This window comes from Prinia subflava, chromosome 2 (assembly GCF_021018805.1).
Source record: "Prinia subflava isolate CZ2003 ecotype Zambia chromosome 2, Cam_Psub_1.2, whole genome shotgun sequence".
Classification (NCBI taxonomy): domain Eukaryota; kingdom Metazoa; phylum Chordata; class Aves; order Passeriformes; family Cisticolidae; genus Prinia; species Prinia subflava.
The window spans coordinates 50,709,264-50,735,157 of NC_086248.1; the positions used below are offsets into that span (position 1 = coordinate 50,709,264).

The following is a 25,894-nucleotide window of genomic DNA, read 5'->3' on the forward strand; positions in this document are numbered from 1 at the left end:
TCATCCAGGAGGAACGGGATGGCGTGAGGAGCCCCACACAGCAGCTCATCCTGGGCTGCTTCAGATAATATGGGGTGAAACGGGGAGGAGGTGGGAGCACCTCAGGTATTTTGGGGTTTCTAGTCAGGGCAAGGATGGGAGGGGGCTCTGGGCAGCACAGTGTGGGAGGGTTGTGGGCATGTTGAGCACCACGGGTTCTTCCTGAGCTCTGCAGGAGTCTGTGCTTTTCCAGAGCTTGGTAATCACTGAAGAAAGGCAGCTGGACCAGACATTAGGACCTGTATGCCTCAGCTCTCCATATCTGTACTAGGACCTAAGCTCCGTATTCATTCTTATCTTCATTGCTGACAACACTAGGTCATCATTAATATGCTATTATATAAGGATTTTTTTCATAGGAGATAACATCTTACAGGCATTGTCTACCATTTTTCACTTAAATTCTAGACAGAATTTGCCAGATATAACCTTGGTTGTGAGAATACTGATTTAATTCTTGCATTCCATCTTCTAAAAATATCCTGTACATATGGAAAAGTTTGAGATTATTGGTACCCATTGGGAGTTTTATTGTGATCAAGCATGCAAGAACTGTGTTTTTGGATAGTACACCGGTGTCAGTTTTTGGAGCAGTTACTTGAGAGTTGCTTATTTTGAATACAGCCTCAGAAGGTTGTAAAGCTGCTGGTCTTACTATTCAAATTTAAATGTAAAAGAAAAACCTTAGTTTAATGCTCAGTACATTCCAACTAATTTTTCTTAAATTACTGAACATGCTTTCAGCATGCTTTTGATACAATGTACTTTCTATTAAAATTTAATAGCTGAAAGCTATTGTTATCTTTTATGAGATGTTTTTCCTTATGCACCTATGTTCATGTTTGCTGAACAGTGCTGGCAATAACTAATGAGCAGTTCTCAGCCTGAACCGTAGTGTCAGGTATTCTTATGTTCTTTATGCATCATTTGTACATGTCATTAAACTACTGATATACTGTGTAGCTTGACTACATTTCTTTTTCAGTTCAGTTAATCTAAAAATTTCTGAGAAATTAAATTAATGGATGTACACACATTTAAATTCAAAGCAGATTTCTGGGCCTGATGTTCTTTACTGCCTAAGAAAATGACTCATGGATTATACTGGAAGATCCCCTTCTGGGAAAATCTTATAACAGAAACTGCTAATTCCAGCAGATTAATTTTCCAGTTGTTTTCCCAAAGCTGTTCTTGTGGGAACCCCTTAATTAGTAGTATATTTTAAATCAGTTTGTGTTTTTACCAGCAGTCAACCCTATTAATATTTTTTACTTTGCTTTTATGTAGAATTTTGTGACATTTAGTTCTTTGGAGACTCTTTCATGTCCACAACACCATTTATCCTGCAGACTGTCAAAAGAAAGAAGTAATTATGCTCCTCAAGTGTAAGATTCTGTCCAACATATATGCAGCTGTACAGCAAATGGCAACAGAGTAGTGTAGGGGGAATGAGTGGGAAACCTTGAAATGTTCATGTCCTCAAACACCCCTGTGGTGCTATCATGAAACCCAGTGAGTGCACCTCTCCCTTTCAGCCAGGAACATCTCACTCACTCTGCCTCTGATTTTCAGAAATTTTCTGAAATAGTGTGCTGCAGGTCCATTCTCTTAGATGACATTAAATATCTCTTTTCTGCAGGCAAAAGACCTCATAAAGTAAAAGATAAAACTCTTTGTTTCCTTCACAGTCATGTGGGGAGGAGACTTCAAAATAGATGACCAGCATAGTCTGTCTGCAGGTGAGTGAGCAGTCACTCAGTGAAATGTGAATGAAGCCACACGTCAATCTAAAAATAATTGTATCTACAGGAAAAGGCTTCCCAAAAGCATTCTCTAATCTTGTGAAGAATAAAAAAAAACACCAAACAGTTACAATTATAATGTGATTAACACACTTTATTCTAATGCATGACATAATAAGAGTGCCATAAAATATTGATTCTTGTTTCTTTCTGTGTAGGAATTGATCAAAAAAAGGGAATTTTTTTCTAAGTATCAATGTGTAGACTAGCAATAAAAAAATATTCATTTTGACGTTCTAGATAAAAGGTCCTTTTAGTTAGACTGCAGTGCTTATTTAAATATTGAAGCAGCTCAGTTTAATTCACTGTAACCTATGACATTGCCTAGCTAAATGTAAAAATATTGTTTTATTAGTAAAACACAGTGCCTCATATTCATAAATTTACTCAAATGGTGAATGAAACTGGAATTATAAAGAAGATCAAAAATCAAAATTAAATAAAACTTGAGGATATTCTGAGAACAGGATTGAAAAAACATGGTTTCTTGAGGGGAAGGGAGCTCACCCATTTCCTCCTCGTTCCTTTGAAAGTAGCCAAACTTTCTGTTCCTCAGTTCAGCCACATGTGGAAAACTCATCAGTCTCTACAAGATTTTTAAGACTTCTATAGAAAGGCAGTTTCTGTTTGTAAATCCTGGATAAATGTATTAGAATTATGTCAAAACAGCTCTCTTATTCTAAACATCCAAAGACCAATGTTTGTTGCACAGTTTTTTTTTCTTTTTAATAATATTTTTTTATCAATAAAGATATACAAAAGTATTTTTAGCTGGGTAGTAATTTGGGAGACTTACCTACTGTGGTTTTCTCTCATTTGTGAAGATTGCTATTTTGTAGTTTGGTTGCACAACCTTTATTTATACTGCTGGATAATACTTTATGTGTGCAAATTTATTTATTTAAAGACAGTTTTGTGAAAGACAATGTTACTTTCACTCAGCTACTTTATAGTTTGAAAACATGAAATAGCCGTATTTGTTTTTAAAATCTCCCATCCTTTGGGTCCAAAGGACTTGGAAACCTCACCACCATCAATAGCAAGAAACAAAAGCTCACAAAATGCTGTAAGACCATTGCACTGCTGGATCTTTTAATGTGAAATGAAAAATATAATAAACAAAAAGATTACCTGGCATTCAAGAGCCAATATAAGTCATGTTTATTTTCACTGTGTACAGAAGGTGGAGCCAAATTCATAAGGATCTGTGAACTTCAATCTTTGTTTGAATACTTTTCTAGTGTCTTTCTGGACGAGCAACAAGTCCAGAGGGGCTTATTGATTGGAATCTGTTACAATCTTGGGATAAATACTTCTCAGAACAACTTTTCTGGTGTTTAGGATGCCTTTAATGATATTTAGAAGTTTATTGGCACAGCTGAAGAGCATTTGAGCTGTCCTGCATTATCCTTCTCCCCGTTTCCATCAGTGATGAAGGAGAGAATTCATATTTCTGAATGTAGCCTGTGAAAGTGAGCAAGCTGAGTATCTTCATGAAGTTGTGGTGAGACCTTAATGAAGTGGCAAGCACTGACCATCACAATGAACAGAAAGGAAACAATTGGCCCAAGTTTTGAGCCCCTTATTTTCCTTCTTTATGATCCTCGTAAGATTTAAAAAAGAAACTCACACTTAGTTTTTTTGTCCTGCTAGCTGATATTCCAAAATGTGATTAGAGAACAAATCAGAATAATTTGGGGGTTAAAGGATGCACCCTGGCATTAAGAAATCTTGCTTCTCATTCTAGTTCAGCCATGAGCTGTCTGTGACTCAAAAGAACTGCTGATATTCTCCATGACAAATTTTCCAAGTCCATAAAAGAAGTTACTAAGACGTAACTTCTTCCATGATAATATTTATAAAACACTCTGAGACTGTAGACAGATGACTGTACAACAGTGCAATGTATTTCCGGAGTATGGTGACCATTCTCTAGGGTGGGCTCTGATGCAAATGCATCTGTCATAGAGAACTTCCCACTTTCATTTTAGGTGCTTCAACCTGCTGTTTTTTCCAGCAGGGTCTCTTTTTAAATAGCAATTATTTTCTTTTGCAGGAAGTAAGAGCAAAATCTATCTTATGCTGATGAGGACTCCTTTTCCCCTGGGGAATATCTAGCTTTGAATTAAATGAATCTAAGAGACCAGTTTCAACAAGGAATGGAAAGTGAACTCACTAAGAGGCAGTCTTGTGATTGTCCTCCTTTTATTATTACTATTCTTAAAATTATCTGAAAATATTCTTATAGACTATGCACTGTGCCACCCAAGTGGGACCAGATACTGCCCTGAAGGATGACAATTGCCTTTACCGGTCTATTTTGAACAAGCAATGACCCTTTGAAACTTGGCACAGGGGGTGGATATGTCTGTGTTTCGTAGATTCAGGGGTGTGCTGAGTGCATCAGTGGGCTCCAACCCAGTCACCCCAGCTGAAATAATGTGCAAGCACTGTGGTCAGCTGCTTCAAAGCTGAGTTATATTTCTATAAATAATGTGTAAAATAAATAAGTGACTTAAATTCCTTATACAAGCAAAAAAAAAAAAAAAAAAAAAACCAAAAAAAAAAACAAACCCACTGGATGAAAAAAGTGTTAGTCTGCACATTTATGTGCTTAGGTAATCATGAAATACCACATTATTGTTCCTTGGATATTCTGAAAAGCTTTACCTCCATAGGGCATGAAACAGGGCCACGCATTATTCACAAGTTTGCTTTCAAAGCCAAACGTGTTGGAAGGGATATCAGTGAAAACCTGCCAAAGCTTATGTGCCATCCAGGGACGTGGATGGCTGCACAGCTACCTTGAAACACCCAAGAAAATCTGCATTACCTGTGTATATTAATCTCCATCTACTGTACTTTCAGCTCATGTTGCTTGGTCTTTGGATTCCTCTCCCAAATTGCACAGGACAAGGACAGTGCCATGCATGAAAGTACAGGAAAGTGAATTTTGCAAGCAAATTGAAAACGAGGGAAGGCATGTGATTCATTTTAAGAGCTCCACAAGCTAAGACATGCTTAATTGGAAGTAGACCATGAACCCCCCTCGTATCTGTGGGAGATTTGGTAATGGTCAAAGGACGGGCTAGCCCTCCTAATAAAACATTCGCTAGGGCTTTTCTAGGGAATCAGTTGCTTAAATATAATTGAGAGATTATTTGGAAGAAATATAAAAAAAATGTTTTTTTTTTATAAAATGCTGCACTTGTGTTAAGGTAAGAACTACAAGAAAAACAGTGGAGTGAGTTCTGTATTAACCGTGAATATCTGCCAAAAGCTGGAAATAGTAAATAATCCAAATTTTGGTTCCCTTTGGTAACTCTGCATAGAAAAGCAGCAGCAGTGGGCAGTGTGGGCTCTGAACCATTTCACTGATTTAGCTGAGGATTCAGCAGAGAGTGGACAGAAGCACTATGGAAATCACCCTAAGGTTCAGCCTCAGAAATGCACTTGACAGAGCCTGGGCTCCAGCACTGCATTTGGGTCGCAGAGCAATGTGCCCTTACAGATTGTGCTGCAGCCTGCCAAACCAAAGGCAAGCAGGTTCTGGAGTCCTTGCACTGCCAAGACTGTTCTCTTTGTTCCAAAAGGCAAAATGTCAACGTCAATTCAAGAGAATTCCCAGAAAATTCAATGCCCAAAAATGTTTCTTTTTTTATGTGAAAAGAATCTGTCTTCTACAATGCAAGGCTTCAAACCTGCAATCCTCTTACCCCTCTCTTAATCCATAATTATGAACAGATTTGCAAATATCTCAGATCTGACACCCCTATGCTTTCCTGTTGAACGCAGTTTCAGCTGAAGGAGGTTTGTGTGTGGAGACATCTGTTCCATCTGAAATGATTGCTCCTATTGCAAGGCAAACAAATGTGAGTGTTTCTTGTAACCTTGTGAAATGGTAGATCATTGCATTTCCTGAAGATGGATATGTTCTGGTAATAGGCTGTAAAATGTGATCATGGAGACATATTTCCAAACTCTAAGAGACATTTTCAAGTAATTCTTATTGGGATAGATAATAGTCCTTCCTAATTCTACACAGTATCGTGGTAGAGACCTGTAAAATTTTCCCTTTTGTATGTAAATAATAGCCTAGCAAAACCAAGTCCTTTTCTTAATATGGATGCAAAATCATTCTTCCCTTGCTACTAATGTACACATTTTTGTTTTCCAAACTGTATTTTAAGATTGATGAGCTTCTCACAAATACTGAGGGTTTTTTTGAGAAATACATCTTCTTCCTTCTTTGAAAACCATAATGTCTGAAAAATTGCAAAGCCTATACTGGAAGATAATAGGAAAATGCAAGATCAGGCAAGCTGAACCCTGTGATCTTGTGATCTTGCCAGCTTCGACAGGGAATGCTAGCTTTGTATTCTTGCATGTTATAATTCAAGGGTTTATTCTTGGCATAATTCTGCCTTCCTAAGGGGCAGTTTTCAGGGCCAACATATACGATATCCAAAATGTCCTCAGTGTCTGAACATTAACACACAAAGTCACGTTGACAGAGTTTTTGCTTTGCTCCAGAATAACCAGTGTTTTACAGACAGTAGCAGGAGCCCTGTATGTACTCATTGTCTATCCCACAGTCATGAAGACAGTGAAATGCTATGGTTTGTATATTACAATTTATCCATTCTCAAGAAGAAGAGCCCACAGTCTGTGAGGCAAAAACCTCCAATTCTCCCTTAATGTGATGAGAAAAGGCAACCTGAAAAATACCTTCAGAAAACATGAAGTTTCTTTCTGCCATATGGCTTGGACAACTGTAAAAACAAGGTGGGGAGCTGGGGGGGAAGTCAAAACTAACAAACTAATAGCCACTATCAAAGGAAAGAGAGGAAACTGAGCAAACCAGTTGTCTCCGTCTGCAGCTGGAAGAAAGGGAATGGAAGGTGATCATTGTAGTGTACTGGCTCTTTTTGTCAAACAGGAGGCAGTGTGGGCTGCTATTAACTGCTCCAGAGCAAGAACCAGGACGGGTGTGTTTAGCTCCTCGCTTCAAAGCTCCCTGCTGAGGATATTTCTACAAAGATCATGTCTTCTCTTCTCTGGAGAGATCTGGGTGAAAAACAGTAGGGAAGAGCTGTGAAAAATAAGCAGTAATATCTAGGTTGCATTGCAGAGTGTAACTTTCATTATTTCAAAAATAAAGTGTAAAGAGGACCTTTATCTAGGAATAGCTCCATACCCATTACTGAACTTCTCCCTTTCAAAGAGCAAAAAGTGTTTATCCATGCTACTGGGCCCAGAAATAGCTCTTGAGAATTACATGAGTTGAAATCCAAGTGAGACTGGTACAACCCAAAGTGTGAAACTTCATGGAGAACTATCTGACCAGGCACACATCTAGAGAAGCTCTTAAGAAGTCCACGGAGCAACTAATACTCCATTACATGAACAAGGACAAGACCAATTCCTAATGGTGTTTGAACTCCATGAGTGAGGAGCTTGACACAGAGAAATCAATTAATCTCTGTTCTACAGACAAGGTATTTTTCAAGGAGCGTTTAACCAGGGTCTAGGCAGGAGCAAAGCCAAACTAGTTTTGTTCCAATTGCATAGATCAGCTTTGAAGCACGCTTTTGTTCTGTAGAATGTGTTAAAAAATCATCAAGAACATTTCTCACTATTGAAGCATGATTCTCTGTACTATACTTTATTTTCTGAACTTTCCTGGAAAGAGTTTCCTGGAATGTGAGATCATTCCTTCATTTCTCCCATGGGACAGACACACGCACACATCCACACACAAGTAATAGTAAAAAAATATGTGATGTGTATCTCCTGTGGAAACAAACACGCTGCTCCTGGTGTGTACTTTCATGTGTGCACGTAAAGGAAATTGACCTTGGTAAACAAGGCTGTGTTCACAACAAAAAAGTAGAGAGGGCTTGGGAGGGCTTCCTCTCCTGGTGGCAGGGAGGCAGCAGCCCCGGCATGCAGAAGGGCCACGCTGGTTCCCCATTATTGCCTTTCGCTGTGTTCCTGCCTTTCCTGCAGTGACGCTCCCGGCGCACACCAGAGCCAACTTGTTGCATCTCTCCGGCGAGCCCGGATCCGGCCACCGCGCCACCCAGGTGCCCCAGTGACCGGGGGCTGCGGGGCGGCTGCTGACTGCCCGTGGATTTGTTTGGTTACATCAGCAAGAGTGGACTTCCCAGCTCTCCGACTTTCCGCGGGCTGTTTTTTTGCTGTGCCTTCAGTCCTCTCCCTCCTCCTCCCCCAGCTCCGTGCTCTCCGCCCGCAGAGCGCCCCTCCTCCCAGGCTGTCTCCCCTCCCTCTCCCCTCCTCTCGCACAGTCAGAGGCTTGAAAACTTGTTAAAAGCTCTCCCAGTGTTCCAAGTTAGAAAAAACTTTTACGAGGTATCAGCACTTTTCTTTCATTAGTGGGGAAGGAAGGATGAAAAATACAAAACAGCAGTAGACTTTTAAAGTTTAAATAGACAGGTCTGAGTGCCTGAACGTGCTCTTCCATTTTAGTTTAACCCTCCAAAGAAGTACTCTGATCCATTTTCACTGCTGATCAGCAAGGGTAAGTTGCAAGTTTTCCTTTTTCATCATTCTGTGTAATTTTTTTTTTTTTCTGAAAACACTTCTTTCCTTTTCTTTTTTTTCTCTTTTTTCTCCCCCACCCTAAGAATTCTGTGTTATTGCGTTGAGGGTTGAACTTGTTTAAAAACACACATCTCTAAACAGCTTAGATTCTCTTAAAGTACTAAGTTCCAACTTGGAGGAATTATTTGCTTTCTTTTGTCACATTTCTATACATTTCTAAAAGCGCTACACTTTTACAACTTGTAACCTTGTTCAGCCCAAGGAGGAGCTGCTGCGAAGCTGTGAGTGCCGGGCTGAGCTGCAGATTTGTTGCTGCAACAAGCGATCTCCCCCCTCCACTGCGCTCGGGCTAGCTCAGCTCCTTTGAAGAAAAAGCCGAGGTGCGCTTCACCCTCCTCTGCTGTACCAAAATTGCATCAGAAGTTAGTAACAGGGAGACCTTGCCTTGAATGCGTCCCATTCCTTCCCCACACGCTTTGCTTTCATATGGAAATCCTGATGGATTCTTGATAGTTTGAACAGAGCAGGCTTCTTAATTAGATGCCTTGTTAAATGCTGCAGCTACTGAAGTGGTGACTTGCACGTGGTCTTCCTGATAAGTTTTTTCCCCTTTTCTTTTAAAATAGATGTGATAAAATCCAGACACGGGTTATGGATTTTTAACCTGGTTTGTATATAGTTACTCTGTTTTAGCAACCTCGGTGAGGGATTTTGGAGAAGGAATGTGGGATATCATGATATGCCTTACCACGTTGGCAATGTCTGTGAAAGTTTTGGGTAGATGTAAATGAAAGTTTCTAGGAAGGACTGTACATAATCCCCGTCTGACACATTCCCTGTATAATACCTCAGAGACTTAATTGTCAAAACGCAGAGGAAAAAAATACTTGAGCAGCATCTCTTGGAGAACTAAAAACCTTTTCATGTTGCGAGACCTGGAGTGATTCCTTGTAGCAGTTGTTGCCTGCTGCTTGCCAGTAGGTAAAAAGCAGCACCAGGAAGGAGAAAAAAGAGCCTTCAGCTGAAAGACAGATCAAACAGAGTCTGTTTTATCGAGTAACACACAAACAAGAATATCGTGCGCTCATATGTGTCCTCGTATTTTGCCTTGAGATAACCAGCAAGTCTCATGAAGCAGCATATTTCCTCTGAGGATTTCCTTTGCATTTTTGAACGTGATACGACAAAAATCCTGGTAATGAGCACTAAATGGGATATGGACACCTTTTGCCTGATGTCCCTGTGTGTGTGCATGTAGGGAGTGAGTTAGGGGAGTTGCTAAGAGAAGCTTTCATCCTGCCATTTTTAACATCTGGACAGCACACTACGCGGCAGAATTTAAGCCTCTAGTCTTTGGGATGTTTACTGAAGTGTTTCCTTCAGAAACTTCAAAGCCAAACACTGGCGCTGACCCATGATACCTAAGAAGCACTCGAATGGGAGAAAGGCAAGGAGCAGGCTGGGACCAGGAGAAGAAAGAGAGCGATGGACACAAGGGATTTGATTTGTGACATAAAGCTGAATGCTTATACACACAGGAGCGCAGACAGATTCAACACTCTAAAGTTATCTCAGCTCTCATATTATGCAAGCCAAAGAGATTAATTTTATTTGTCTTTGCAATGAACCAGGGCCAAGGATTCCTGTGGGTATGGGGAAGGCTAGAGGACATTGAGCAATGCATCTGTTTCATTAGATACATTGCTCTCTTTCCCCCAATCTCTCCTTCCCATGTTACTCACTGAATTTGTCTCTTGCAGAGGCACATGGGTTGTTGTTTGTGCCATTTATGTATTTAGACACCCAGATTTCAAGATCTTCAAGCAGGAGCATCGGAGGTCCTGAGGCCCCCCTCAGGGGATTCAGCGTTCCTTCCCTTAATTCCAAAGGGAGTCAGGAGAGGGATGAATCTGAGCATTAACACAGAGGATAGACCTGACTTGTACAACTAGAGAACGTCTAAGAAAGTGCTTACAGTTGCTTTTGCAAGTATGCTTTAAAATTAAATTAGGTGTGGATGGTACAAGATGGGAGAGGCAGAGGCTATGGGATAGATCTGGGAGTGACTGACCACCAGCAGCACTGGCAGACAAAGGAAAAACCACAATTGTGACACTTTAAATTCCAGTTACTGCAACCATTTTGTGCGTAACCTTTGTCTGGCAGATGAAATGAACTGAAGCTCATCTGCAGACCTATATATGAACTATACCTTCCCAAGGGAATGTTTGTAAGGCATTTGCTTATTTTTATACAATTTTGGAAAGCTGGCTTTCCCCGTTCCAACAGATCCAAACCCAATGAGTTGTACATCTCGGCTACTTTCTCTGTGATGCATGCTACTTTTGGGAAATGCTCAAGCTGATTTACATTCAGGGTCCAGAGCCTTCTCTTTTGTGGTCTAGGTGTGTGTGAGCACAAATAAAAAGATAGAAAAAGTAGGAGAACCAAAGCTTTGGCCTGTTTCCCAATTACTTCAGCTGTACAATCCCATTTTAGAACCCACTCTAACCCTTGTTGTTCTTCCATCCACTAGCATGTGACCTTCTAATACTGTAGTCAGACCTAGGACATTACCACAGCACTAAGTTTGCTTTATTCTTCTTGGAAAATATGAACCAGATGATATGATGAATGCCGTGCATAAAAAATAGTTCTAGAATTTCTTAATTGTGGCTTACAAATCAAATGTCTTATATATGTGGTCATCCTAAACCCATGCAGATGAGTGCTGTCAGATCTCTTGCTGCTCCATGGATTTTTTCCTCTGCCTTTACCCACACACAGTAGGACCTGGAAGAAATCCATCTTTTAAAGACTGCTATATTTTAATGCTAGAGCAGCATTAGTCTGCCTCAGAGAAGGTTATGATCCTGTAAAGTATTAATCAGTAGGAACTCATGAAATGCACGTACTCATCATCAGCCATATCCTTAAACTCATGAAGTACTGAATTTGTATCAATCAAGTAGGCCACCCCGTGTCATTTAGTGGACTCATTTAAGGTATTTGGAAGTGCTAAAACAAGCTGAAGTCCAGCACGCTAAAGAGCTGTTTTTAAAGGTTGTCTGCCAACCATTTCAAACTACTTACAAAGCTAGAATACTTAAGTACCTGTGTGATACAAAGCCTCTTTTTATACCTGGTAAACAGATTTGTAATCAGTTAATAAAACTGGTCCTCAGTGCCCTGAAAGTAAACAAGTTAGATCCGATGAATGAATTTTCTCTACAACAAAGCAAAGTACTGTGTTTCATAAAGCAATGGAATCCACTTAAGAACAGGAATAATATATTTGTGCCACCACAAGGTTATCTGATTAACCGTACAATGTTTTGAATTGATGTGGGGTTTTCTATCACTGGCAAAGGCTAGCATGTAACTGATCTCTTTTTTAAAAAGTTGCTTTTCAGAACTATGTATGAGTAATTCAAGCATGGAATGTTTCCTCCTGGAGCTTATATTGCCAGCGGACACAAATGAAACTTAGCAATTTTGCATGCTGAAGCAAATTAAAAAATAGGTAGTAAATTCTCTAAATATTGCAGGTGTGGGATTAAGTAGGTCAAAACTGAAGTAAATCATATGACATTAATGAACCAGAGAGGAGTGTAATTAGAAAACAAACAACACATAACTGCCTAGAAATAACATATCCTCTGTTTTCTTAATCAGGTTTTCAATCTGAAATAACATTTAGACAGTAAAAAAGTATGTTGAGTCTGAGGAAAGTCTGTTAACCCAATAGTTTCTAGTCACTGGAAAGCTGGCTAATTAAATCAAGAAGCTGTTACTTGAAAAAGGCTCCTTCTGTCCACTTGCATTTCTAGGACATGGAGCAAATCCTTGCCTTTAAAACAAACTTCACGTGTTGTATAGTTACAGGCTGTTCTCTGTTTTAACAATCCCTGCCTGAGGAGGAACGTGGTCACATTTCATTCCAGCCTTCCCAGGGACCTCCCCACTTCTCTGCCTGACTCCTTCTCTGCCGCTCCGGCCCAAAAAGAAAAACTCACATTTTCTGGGTAGGATGAAAGCTGAGGATGGCTGAGGAGATGTGTCAGAGACAAACATGCTCTATGTGTTCCTCCCAGCAAAGGCTTCCAGTTTTAAAAGTTTGAAGTAGGCCTGCTCCTTTGATGGGGCTTCATTCATGAGAAGAGCTAATTACACGGGGAAGGGTCAACAGGCTGCAGTGGCTGAACTTCAGAGCCATCTGTTTAGGCTGGAAGGAAATTGCCCTGGGTTATTTTTCAGGGGTTCAAAGATAATTGGCATCTCAGAGCTATCAGAGCGCGTACTTTAAACACTCGTATCCCATTATTCTCTCAGACTCGGTGGCAGGAATGGTGTGTTTTTATTTGGCATCTATTTTTATGTTTGAGTTTGCCAGATTTATAATCTTGTGTTCCCAGTGACTCACCGCTTCTTGAAAGCAAGTCTCCTTGGTGCTAAAATTTCCTATTTTATGAATTATCCAAAACGCGTGTATTCTATAAATGACCTTCACTAAGGAATATATCCATGATGCAGTGGGGAGGAAATCATTTGGACATTATCAAAACTGTTAATACCAGGAAGGGATTACTCAGCACCCATGGAACAAATATCTATGCCCAGCAGCATTTACATTAAAAGGGAAACTTCATGACTATTTTTCCTTTTAAGTTCCTGATTTCATGTGATTTCATACTTTTTCATGTCAGGCAAGTTAAAATGTGAGTTTTTATGAAATTACCATTCTCCATAGATAAAAATCTATAGTGAAATTTGTTTTTCCTAGGAATCTAGAACGTCATGCAAATTATTTTCTTTCTTTTATGTCATCCTGTGTATTTCAGATATCCTGAAAAGCTGCCTGTGTCCCAGAAACATGCACTTTAAAACTCAAGTCAGGAAAGACACTTTAAACTTTCACTGTTCAACACTTGGAATGCAAACTGCAAGCCAGGAGTCGCCTTACAAACACAGCATATTTACCTTTTCCTTCTTGCTAAATCTTTTCCTTTCAAAACAAAGAAGGAATTTAAATACAAAAGATGCAAATACAAACCTGAGACTCCAATGAATTAAGCAAATCACAGATAAACAGGAAACCAGTTCCTCCAATATGGTAACATGATCTTAGTTGTGTTTCATGTATTTACTATGTTTTGTTCCTTCATTAAACTATAGGTAAAGAATGCTTTCTTCACCTATGTGATGCAAATACAAATGTATAAGCTTAGTTAGACAGCAAATGATTTTTCTGAAGTTGAGTAAAGTATAAACTTGGCATCATTAGGAGCTATACTCTTAAATATATTGCATGCTATGATGAGATAGGCAGGAGATCAGATTAATATTGCTGAATAGAAAAAAATTACGTGTATTTTGCAAAGGTAGAATTTTAGATATGTCACCCTAATATTAACTTACGGTAACCTATTGTATTTAGGTTATACTGTGGTTTGCTTTTTTAGTATCTGAAAGAGTGAACATAAAAATTATGTTGAATGATCAATCCACGCTGAAAGTGAGAAATCTTTCATATATTCCTAGCATATTTAGGCTGTGCTACTACTTTATTCCACACCCTGCTTCAGCTGTGTGTCATAGTTGTTTTTCACCTGAGACAGGTGTAGATCATTGAACTGAGGCTACCATCAAGGAATCTGAGTCAATCACAGTGGTCACTGAGGATTATCATGGACTTCCTGAAAACTGGAGTGAAATTAGGAACTTTTTCGATTGTGCTCTGAGACATTATATGTTACTTTCTGTTTTCAGTTTCCCTGACTTCCCACTTCACCTGCAGACTAACTAAACTCCAATTTCTCTTTGGATTGTGTAAAATATATTAATTACTACAAAGCTGATGCTGCTGCTCTATTAGCATTATCAGTGATTTTGTGTACCAAAGGTATTAAAGTTCTGACTTAACCCTTGCTATTTTTTTTCCTTTGTGTCCTTGTTTAGTCAGCATCCTGTGAAGATGGGTGATTGGAGTGCCTTGGGAAAACTTCTTGACAAAGTCCAAGCCTATTCTACTGCAGGAGGGAAAGTGTGGCTGTCTGTCCTCTTCATTTTCCGAATCTTGCTATTGGGAACAGCAGTCGAATCTGCCTGGGGAGATGAACAGTCCGCATTTCGGTGTAACACTCAACAGCCTGGTTGTGAGAACGTCTGCTATGACAAGTCCTTTCCCATCTCCCATGTACGCTTTTGGGTTCTGCAGATCATATTTGTGTCTGTACCTACCCTTTTGTACCTGGCACATGTGTTCTATGTAATGAGGAAAGAAGAGAAGCTGAACAAAAGAGAAGAAGAGCTTAAGGTGGTCGCAAATGATGGTGTGAATGTGGATATGCATCTCAAGCAAATAGAAATTAAGAAATTCAAGTATGGGATTGAAGAGCATGGCAAAGTGAAGATGCGTGGGGGACTGCTCCGTACTTATATCATCAGCATCCTGTTTAAATCTGTCTTCGAGGTGGCTTTCTTGCTGATTCAGTGGTACATTTACGGGTTTAGCCTGAATGCCATCTACACCTGTGAGCGAGACCCATGCCCGCACAGAGTGGACTGTTTCCTCTCCCGTCCAACTGAGAAAACCATCTTCATCCTCTTCATGCTGGTGGTGTCCTTGGTGTCTCTTGCCTTGAACATCATTGAGCTTTTTTACGTGTTCTTCAAGGGTGTCAAGGATCGTGTGAAAGGGAAAACCGACCCCTACTCCCACAGCGGTGCCATGAGCCCTTCCAAGGACTGCGGCTCCCCCAAATATGCTTATTACAATGGCTGCTCGTCACCGACCGCCCCCTTGTCTCCCATGTCTCCCCCAGGGTACAAGCTTGTTACTGGAGACAGGAACAATTCCTCCTGTCGTAACTACAATAAGCAAGCCAGCGAGCAAAACTGGGCCAACTATAGTGCCGAGCAGAACAGAATGGGGCAGGCTGGCAGCACCATCTCCAACTCGCACGCCCAGCCCTTTGACTTCTCCGACGAGCACCAGAACACGAAAAAACTGGCGTCAGGTCATGAGCTGCAGCCTCTCACCATTGTGGACCAGAGGCCTCCCAGCAGAGCCAGCAGCCGAGCCAGCAGCAGGCCTCGACCTGATGACCTGGAGATCTAAGCTTCTTGATGCAGTACTTGCTCAACTACGAAACGACGTGCATTGGAAGATGCCGTCAGTGCTGATCTTGTTCCAGTGGAGGTGGTACTTAACAGTCTCAAGCAGGAGATTTTAACAATCATAAAAAAAAAAAAAGCAAAACAAACAAGCAGACAAACTTTTAAAATACTTGCTGGTTCTTTGGGGGGTGTGGGGTTGGTGTGGGGTGGTACAGTACACATTGATATTTAATGTAGCTGGTTTAAAGAATTTAAATACTAAAAAAAAAAAAAAAAAAAGAAAAAAGGTAGTACTAAGGTAAAGGGCTGTTTTTCTAGAAAGGCTGTAAATATCTGAGTGTATGTGTGTACTATCATGTTCGTTTCTAAAGGATCTTCTGTAATACTAAAACCCAATAATAACTGAACTCACATTTGTCAGGGTGAAGTGCTACCTGAAGATGAAAATATTTTTCCTATTCAACATGCAAAAAAGTCCAGGATTGCCTCTGACCATTTCCCTGTCAAGAACATTCCACTCTTAGAAAGTGCACTTTGAAGGTAAACTTTCCTACATGGTCCTCCGGGTTGTTGGAAGGCTCCTGTGAGGACAATTTACAGTCTTTGAGTCGTTCAATTCAAATTTCAGGCATGGCCCACCAAGAAATACTTTGGTCACCTGCTCTTCCAGCCTTTCATGCAGGTGTATTTTGTGATGTGTGTAAACGGGATGGCTCCACACACGTGGAAACAGCAATGACACAGTCTTGCCCACAGCGATACTTGTGTCCTGCTACTTATGTAGAGTCTCTGTAGTATTATATAGAACACAGTTTGCTGCCACTTGCAGAATTAAGCATCAAGACAAGCAAGCAACTGCCTTTAATGAATTTTATCACACCTTTACGTGTACTAAGGGTGTATGTATGTGTGTGGATGTGGAGGTAAAGGTATACACAAAACGCCCTCAGAAGCATAGGCTGAGAAATAAACGCACACAGGTTACTTGCAGTTGACACTTCCTCATGGATGTTGTGAAGATGTGGGCCACTATGGTGTTTACATTCTCTGGTTCCTTCAATGTAAGTGAAGCACACGTTGTTATATTTTTTTAATTCTATAAAATATTTTCCATGTATCCTAAATGGATGCTCTTTTAAAAATAAAATTTAAAAAAAATCAAAAGGGCCTAATCCTGGATGTCTTGCTCTGGAAAATCTCTCTTTAAAGTTGCTGGGAGTTTTGCCTCAACAAATCTGCAGGATAAAGCCCGAGATGTAGCGAACCATGTTCTTGCTGGCATGAATGATTTTCTTTTGTAGAATTTAGGGGTGGAAAAGACCCATTAGGTCATCTAGACAATCTCCCTGGTAGGTAATAATGATGCTTGAATGATAGAAGATGTAGTACTGTAAGCAAGCTTTAGTCTTTTATGTGAGAAACTTAGAAGAAGTGCTTTGTGCTGGATTAATAATAAAATATGCCTAAATGGCTTTTGCAGTAACTGGTATTTTTCTTGTTCTAAATATTCACATTTACTGAACTACAGTGTCCACTGAGTTTGACAGTTAGGTCTTTCTAGATGGCTCTAGCAACTTTAGTGTTTACAGTTAGATTATGTTTGAAATGCAAGTGAAGTTGAAAGGATTTTTAAAGAGTACAATTCTAGCTAATTTATTTGAAATATATGCTAAAGAAATCTACCAGTTTCTTCAAACGCGTAGCCTCTTAGCTGAACACAGATTGACCAAGGAAATACATAGCTTGGTTTCATTTTGCAGCAACACAGATAAATTGTTTCATTTAATACATTATATTAATTTGTTTGACATTCCATGTTAAACTACTGTTGTCTTCAACTTCATTGCATGTATGCAACCATAGTTTGTCAGATCATGTTGTCTGGAGAACATTAGTCAATAAAGTTTTAATTTAGTATAAATACATTTTCTAATTGTCTTTTACTGTTTCATATGTCCGTATATATCTTTAGTTACAGTCTGATAATCCAAACTCATTCCTCCCTTGTTCATTTTTCCCCAGTTACTCTGCATTTCAGAAGCATCCTTTATTTAATCCATCTGGATATGCTTTGAACTGAAATTCCACAGGGCCACATTCAGACACCCTCTCAACTGGAAAAACAAGCATTGTCTCTGCCACTCCTGAAACAAAGTAATGTTCAGCATGAACAAATCTTGCCAGAAGTCTCAGAAAATGTATATTTATTTACAAACTATTATAAAAATGACAGTACTAAAAGATTGTCACATAATTTTTCAAGCAATTTTTGTATATGGCTTGATCATGAAATCATTGCATTTTTTTACATTTCCCCATATCATCCCCATATCATCACTCAAGTGACAGTCAGTTTCAGTTCCTAAAATTAAAACCTCATTTCTTCAAACTCAATAGGAGAAAGGTACTGATTTTGATCAGGTTGAGATTTTGCATATTGCCTCTCCTGCTTCACTTCTTATGTCTCCATCACTAGTAAAGTCATACAGTTCTTGGCTTTTCAGGACTGGACTCAAGATATAAGGTGGTTGAGCTCCTTTTTTTATTTGAAAAATCAAAATATAATGGTCATGTGATCATCATAAAAGTTTTTACTTTCAAATCTGCTTATTATTTTAAGTCCCAATTCTTCCCCTTCTTATTCGTGAAGATGGGGAAAAAGCAGGGCAGTGGTAGTGGATACTGTAGATCCAGAGAGATACCAGAGAGATACTGTAAAAGTACCAGCACAAGGAAAGATTTCTTGAAGTTTTCCTTAAATAATAACAATGAGTCATATTTAAGCTGACTTGTCCTAGTTCGTCTGTACAAACGGCAGGGCATTCCAAGCATTTTGTAAGGATCATGCCCTTGGAAAGGTGGACACCACAGCATTCAGGGAAGGGCTCGCCCTGAGATAAAATGTAGTGTCTCCTAGACAGGCTGATTGTCAGGTATGTCCTATGGGGCATCTTCGACAACTGAAAGAATTTAGTGCTTTGGTGCCAAGGTTCTCTGAGTGATTTTTTTTAGGAGGTAATGCATGTGTGTGCATGTGTAGGGTAAAAACATCCCAGAGGCCATTTCCCCCACCTAGATTTATTTCTGTGGACAGCATTTATTATACACTTCAAAGTCATCATAATTTTGCGTGCCATTCATCTAGTTCTTTAGGCTCTTTCTCCCAGTACATCCCTGAAGCAGCATTTGCTTTGTCTGCAGATGACAAAAAATAAAGTGTGATAGAATGCTAGCACACACTTATCAGCCACTGAAGAAAGACAGGTCAGATATTGATTTCAAACTGAAAAAGATGCAAAAATACAATCTCTGAAGGTTATTAAAAACCATAAAACTCAAATTCATATCCTGTTCATTATTTTAAAATTGTGTTTATGTTTTTGTAGGAATATTTTGAAAAAAAGGCAAATCATCTTAAGGCCTCCACCCTGTCCCAGTAATTTGAAATGTTTTTAAAGAGTAAAGTTAGAAGGAAAAGTTACAGACAGCCTAAAATCTATATGCATATCATGTAATTTCAAGATGTTTTAAGTACAGCGAGCACACACTGACGATTATTTCCTAATTTAGAAACTCAACTTCCATATTTAAAGTGGAAACTGCAGTAACAGTTTGAGAACCAGAACAAATTGTGCGAGCATACCTGTGTCACTCGCTGAAATCCATAATTTTTAAACAATGCATTGGTGTCACTGGTCCAGAACCACATCACCCACATCTGTCTGCAGCACTCCTGTGCTACTCAGCAGTCACACACTGGCTCAGCTGTGCACTACCACCGTGCTGCCTTTCCCTTAGACTTTCTCTACAGCTTGTTATTGATTAAAACAGAGAAAAAATTAGTGATGTAAAGAGTAGAGTTTTTCAAGTCAGATGTAGGAGTTCTGAAGTTACCTTGACTGGTTAATCCAGAGTTCTGAATATGTCAGATCTAAACCTCCTCCAGTTTTGATGGTATTCTAGAAACAGTTTTCTGTTTCTATTCTGCTGACACAGGATTACTTTTAATTCTTCTTGTAATTCCTCCATGATTACCACTGTTCCCTTTTCAAGAATTTAAACAAAATAGGGCAGAAAATAGGAATTATCTTCCTCCTATAGAATTTTTCCTTTCTTTTTACTCCTAATCCGAATGTAGCAGGACTGAGCGTTCTACTGAGTTTGATATACATTTTTTTAATGCACTGTATTATTCAAATAGTCAGATTTACCACAATCTCCTCGAAGATGTCTTGTCTTCTCATGCTGCTCATGAGAAGTCACGCTTCTCCAGCTGTTTACAGTTAGATCTGCCAATGAACTCAGATGACAGAGGTGGGATGGATGGCCCTTGAGGATTTCTCTGGCAAAAATCCAGTCCTTTGATAATACAGAGCTATTCCTTACATTACTTTCATTTCTACTATCAATACAGACAATAAAGTCAGAAATATGTCACGTCTGAGAAATCACTACCTAGGTCTATTATCTGCTTCAGTTGCATAAAACTATTTGAGTGTCCTCTATTTTATTTTAACTTATTCTAACATAATGGCTCCAGAAACATGGGGCTGTAAAATCAGCTCTGCAAAGGCTTGACTTCCTCTCCCTGACTTACATCATGTGCTTTTGACTGTGCCCAAGGATATATTCACACCCAGACTCTGCCAGTCCTGGAAAAGTGTGTCAGATGTAAATTACATGATGCTAGCACATCACTAGATTGAAACAGGAAGAGCTTATTTGTCCCTGTTCCTATTTAAAAGGTATTTTGATAGACACAAAGGAAAAAAAAAAAAAAAAAAAAAAAAAAAAAAAAAAGAGAGAGAGAAAGAGTACTTGTCTTCAATGTATCTTAAATACTTCCTGATCTGGAGAACTACCAAAGACCTCTGAAGCAATTCAGATGATGTCGATGTAAGCATGTTGAGCATTATCAATGGATACCACGAAAATAAACAGTTTAAATAGATCCAGCTGGTCAGCAATGTGGTAAAACCAGCCTCCTCTGAAATGGCTGCCCTCACTCTTTCCGCCTGGTGGCCAAAATGCTGCGGCTGGCTTCCTAGCTTTCTGGCATTCGCAGTGCAAAAGCACCTTGGACAAAAGCAGACGTGTTTTCACAGTGATTGTTTTGCATTTCTCCCTGTGAGTGCTGGAGAAGCTGAGTGCTGGGAGCTGGAGGCAGAGAATCTGGGGCAGCCTGTACTGGGTTAGTAATACACCGTCAAGGGAGTCACTGGTGAAAAGTAATGGCTTTTTGGGGATTGTGGCCACTCCCATCACTTAAAAAGGTCTCTGCTGCTGTGCTGAGGAAATTTGCACAACAAAATGAGACATGTGAGCTTAGACCAGTATAAAAGGGAAAATGTTCAGACATTTAAATTGCTCCTTGAAACAAGCCTCAACCACAGTGACATGCTTCCTATTAGAACTGACAGAAAATGCTCACATGAGTTCCAGGATTTCAGTCATTTAAATCAGTGCTAAAATTCTTTTCAACATCAAACATAAACAGATTGGACCCAGAAAGATATATTATGACATTTAATTTTCATTCATATAACTGCAGGGGGAAAGCTGATGAGTATAAGCTATGAAATCTTGGATGATGACTACTTAAATATGTGTAATCATACTATTTCCTCACACTGTCTTTTTACTGTAACTTGGTCTAGAGGCAAATTTATGAAAAGTAGTCTAAAGTTTTATGTTTTTCACAAAGAGGCATGAATTCTGTAAATGTAATGAAATATATTTACATGATGTCCATGTCAAATTTATGCAGGATTACTTAAGAGAGAGTGGGGTGATATATAACATGTATTTAACTCTTCTGGGTTTGGCATCTGAGGAGTCAAATCTTAACTTTGTCTCTCCTCATCCTTGTTAGAAAGATTTTTCATATCTGAAACACCTGAGAAGTTTCTCTGGGAGAAACTTCTTCTTGGGTAGGGGCCTTTGCATCCTCCTCCCCCTCCTTTTGCCCATCTATAGTGTAAGTTCCATACTGGAAAACAGAAGCAGCCCCAAATATATAAATAAATGCAATCACAGTTGATAACAAAGCGTTGCAATCAGGGAGTAGGTAGTAGTTCTCTCTTGCATGTCTGAAAATAACTCAATAGAAGAGCAAGATGGAAAATAGTTTAAGGCATTAGAAAATCCTCTGGATACTTTAGCATCTGAGAACCACTGGTCCTTGCTGAAACAGGCCTTTTCAGTCTCAGCTTCTGCTGAGTCATAGAATATTTTGCCTTTGAAGGCTGAAGTACCTTGGCTCAAAATTGGAGTTGTTCTGGAAAGGTTCAGACCTTCCCTAATGACCATATTTGCATACTATTCTCGGTAGTATTTACATATAATAGGACACCCTCCACAGGAAGGCTTCTTCAAAACACAGGCTCTGCTTACACTTTAAATTTCCCTATTCAAAGGGGAATATTGAAAATTATCTATGCATCACTACTTCAAAGTGTTTCGCTGGGAGTAAGCTGCCATATATTTGGGAGACTCATCCTAGTTGTTTCAAAGCTGAATATAAAGCCAGCTGTAAGATTGCCACCTGGGTTTTGCGTGTGGAGGCAAAGAGGTATTACTCAGGCAAGAATCCTACCTGGCCTGACCTAGCATACTTCTGTTGAGGACAAGGAGTTTCTGTTGAGTGATGTGAGATGAAAACCCTTTACTGAGCTTTACTTAGTTCCTTCTTTTATTCAAGTCCCTGTAGGGGTTTTTTTGAAGCACAGAGAGGATCCAACCATGAGTCCATGAGCCTGTGTAACTCACTGAGGTATATGATAATCCCTGAGGAATTTCTTATGGTTCCATTTTGGTTGTTCCAGCTCTGCGGACTTTGAACGGACTGTAGTGCTCAATCCCTCAATGCTAGGGAGGGCAATTGATGATGGCAAAGGGTGTGTGAGTAGAGAAAGTAGACCGGGATTTTTTCCCATAGGATTTCCTATAGAATCAAGGCAAGCTGGTCAATCATTCTTCCTTGTTCTGAAAAGTCAAGCTGCAAAAGTGTGAAAGGATTCCTGCTTTCTGATAGAGGCTTCAAGTGTGTGCTTCAAGTAGTATCCTCTTAATCTGTTTTTTTCTTCACTCCTCCCATGCAGCTGTCTTCTCTCACCACCCACTTCTTTTCTGCATGTCACTTATGCCACAGGTATTTAGTGTTTTGTACTAAAAAACCTTTCCATATGATTATTTTTTTCCTTGTGTCATGTGGTGGGGACCACTCAAATACCTTAAAATAACATGCTCCGTTAAATATCCATTAATTAACAAGCTGGTGTATATTTCATTTCTTTAGAATGAATGCTAACTACTGTAAGTTTTGCCTGACAGTTTAGGAAGTCATTTTGTATCTCACCTCATAGGAGCCCACATTTGCTTTGATCACTTTTCTTCTCATAATATTTTATAATTAAGGAAGACAGCAGAGGAACTCAGAATTCTAGTTATCTACCTTAACCAGGTGCAGTGAAAGTGTCAGGACATGGAGTTTGTCCAAATCTTCCTCCCACCTTAGTCCTAAAGGGACTCAAACCTAGGCTCCCACTAATGGTTATGTATGCTATATAAACAATAATAATAATAATAATACATGGAGCTGCACTGATACAGTGCCTTTCATCTTCAAAGTGCTTTGAGAGCCCCATGTAATTAGTTTGCCATGGAGTCATCACTGACGATACTGCATGAACCCCAGTACTACCCACTGTGAGAGTCAGAGGGAATCTGAACAGTCACAGAGACCATACATAACCTCCCTGTCACTACTGAAAGAAATTGAAAATGCTGAACAAGTATATTTTAACACTTCACACAGGAGGAGGATCCACAACCAGCAGGAAGCCAGTCTCCCTATGATAAGGAAACAGGAATGTTTTCTTTGCTGGTAATCTACTACTTCAGATCTCTAAACACATTTTACCTTGAACTATGTCTCAGTCAAGCTGGCAGAAGATCACAGATAGATTATCTCATTGCATGGAATCTTCATCTTCATGCAACTAGAATATATATATATATATATATTTTTAATTTAAAAGGTTTTGATTTGATGAATCCAGAAGGGATGCAGACATAGTAAGTATAACATGAAATAGGTTTTTACAAACTTCAATGACACTCCAGGGCAAAAATTTATCTAGAGTACACCATTGGCAATTGACAGTCCAGCTGAGTACAATTTTAATATCATAGTATTTTTTCAAGTATTTTTTGTGAGCTTACAACAGGTCCTTGTCAACGTCCAGGAGTTGGCTCTTTAAATCAGCTTAGCGTTTGCTGGAGATTATCATCCCAACATAAATTTGTAAAGAGCTTTTTCAAAACTACACCATTAAGAAAAGAGAAGGAAAAAAAAAAAGGCAGTAGGAGTCCGTTCAAACTGGTGAGAATAAGAATGCAGAGTAACAGAGCATTTTTATATAGAAGATGCTTGGATCATCTCTCAACATCACTAATTTTTATTTGCCTCACACTTGTACACTGTCTAGCATTTATTTTCTCAGCACAAAGCCTAATGTTCTTTATTTGCCCTTTCCTCATAAATTTTTCTTACGGAAGATTCCATAGGAGAAAAGGACACCGCTTTACATTGTTGTATATATTAATGGTCAAATGAAGAATAAGCTTGAGACTAGTTTTCAAAAGTTGTGGTCAGGCAGAGTTACTGGGCAGGCAGAAGCAGCTCTGCTTCCCATGTTAATGTTAATGGATACGTGCACTCACATGTCTTGATTTTTACTCCGTTTTAAGATCATTGTTTCTTTTTTTAAAATTTGGTGTTCTTCCCTGTTATATTTAAATATCACACAAAACCATAAACATAACCATATGTCAGAATGAGGGCTTTACTGATGAATGATGGTTTGGACTCAGATTATTTGCTTTTATTTTTACTGCTTATTCCATTAGTTGTAATTGAAATGTATTCTCTGTGTCTGTTACATTCAGCTTATTTTTAGCTACTCTTGGACTTCTTAAGGCAAAGTCAACACATGACCTCAAGAGTATGAGAGGTACCTACTAAAGTTGCCTTTTCTCTCTCCCGTGGTGCATCAGTACATCTTCATCAACACTGCCACTATATAACAACCATAGCATCCACCTATCTTTAAGCAAGAAATAATGTTTTGGAAAAGCAGCAAAACAAGGTAACGGGCTGGGAAAGAGCAGTGAGATTAATTATTTGGGTACTCCTTCCAGATTTCAAGCAATCACAGCTGTTTTATGTAGCAGGAGAAGTTAGCCTTCCACACCAGCTATTTTTACAGTGGTGGAGCTGCAGGTCTCGGAGCAGGAGGAAGGAAAGGGAGTGACAAGGCACAGCTACATGAGAGGTGGTGTAGGAAAAAAGGTGACAGCCGGAAAACGGATGTTTCAAAAGAAAGAGTTGCACTAAAATGGATGTTTTGTGATCTTCCCATATGCAACAATAAAAGAACTTTGAATTTGAGGCGTGGAAAGTGTTGGAGGTAAGAAACTCGGAGCTTGAGAGTCTCCAGGAATTCGTGGAGTTTCTCTGGGCCTAACTCCACTCTTTTGAAACATATGATGAATGCGTATCTCAGCCGTGAAATGTGATTTGCTTCACAATTCTGTGAGGGAGTATACAGCCACACTGAGGGAAAATGTCCATTTCAAGCGTATGAGGAGGAAACTCATCCCCCTTTTCCTTTTTGCAGATTCAGACTTCTCATTTTCAAAGCCAAACATAGACCTGTGCTTTCACACTGTCACTCCCTGTTGAGCTTTCTTTGGCCCCACTTTTTTTATTATTTATCTGACATTGCTCCCTCTTTTGCCTCCACTCAGTGGTCAGGTGTACTCCACATGTCTGAGCACGGTACGCCCCTTCAGAGGCACAGCCAGCCCCAGGGCTTGGGGCAATATTTCCACATCCTAGAGACACTGTGGCCGGTTCATCCTGGTGACACTGTGGCTCACTCAGCGTGTCCATCAGGGAAGGTGATGTTACTAAGCAGGTCTGAGCCCACAGCAGTGGCTGCCACGCTTCTGGGGCTGTCCCGCCCTGCTGCACTGAGTCACCAGGAGGCACCGGCCCAGGCTGCTGCTGGCTCAAGGACGGGAAATCTCAGGGAAGAGCACCAGGCTGCTGGGCACAGCAGACCTGCCCTGTATTTTCATCCACACTGTTTCTTCTCTTAGGTTTTGGCTGTGCTTTTGGATCCCACCTGGTCTCTGCCACATCTTGCCTTATTTTCCATTGCTCTGGGCCATACTCTGACAAGCTTTTCAAACTGCGAGCTTTTCAGGCATTCCCTATCAAATGTAAATAGAGCATTTGTAGAAACATGCAAACTGAGCAGTTGATCTGTTGATGGTTACATGTTTTGGGCAAAGGAGGAGGATTC

The 25,894-nt window shown here is 39.7% G+C and overlaps 1 protein-coding gene across 1 annotated transcript; it reads left to right on the top strand.

Annotated features, from left to right (window-relative positions):
* Nucleotides 1-8,131: 8,131 nt before the first annotated feature.
* Nucleotides 8,132-17,445, top strand: GJA1 (gap junction protein alpha 1). Its single transcript, XM_063389897.1, has 2 exons — nucleotides 8,132-8,382; nucleotides 14,364-17,445. The coding sequence occupies exon 2, from the start codon at nucleotides 14,380-14,382 to the stop codon at nucleotides 15,523-15,525; it is 1,146 nt and encodes a 381-aa protein (XP_063245967.1). The 5' UTR covers nucleotides 8,132-8,382; nucleotides 14,364-14,379; the 3' UTR covers nucleotides 15,526-17,445.
* Nucleotides 17,446-25,894: the final 8,449 nt, after the last annotated feature.

What these genes read in the sequence shown, in the direction of transcription:
- GJA1 (XM_063389897.1), top strand. Translation starts at nt 14,380, where the DNA reads ATGGGTGATTGGAGTGCCTTGGGAAAACTTCTTGACAAAGTCCAAGCC.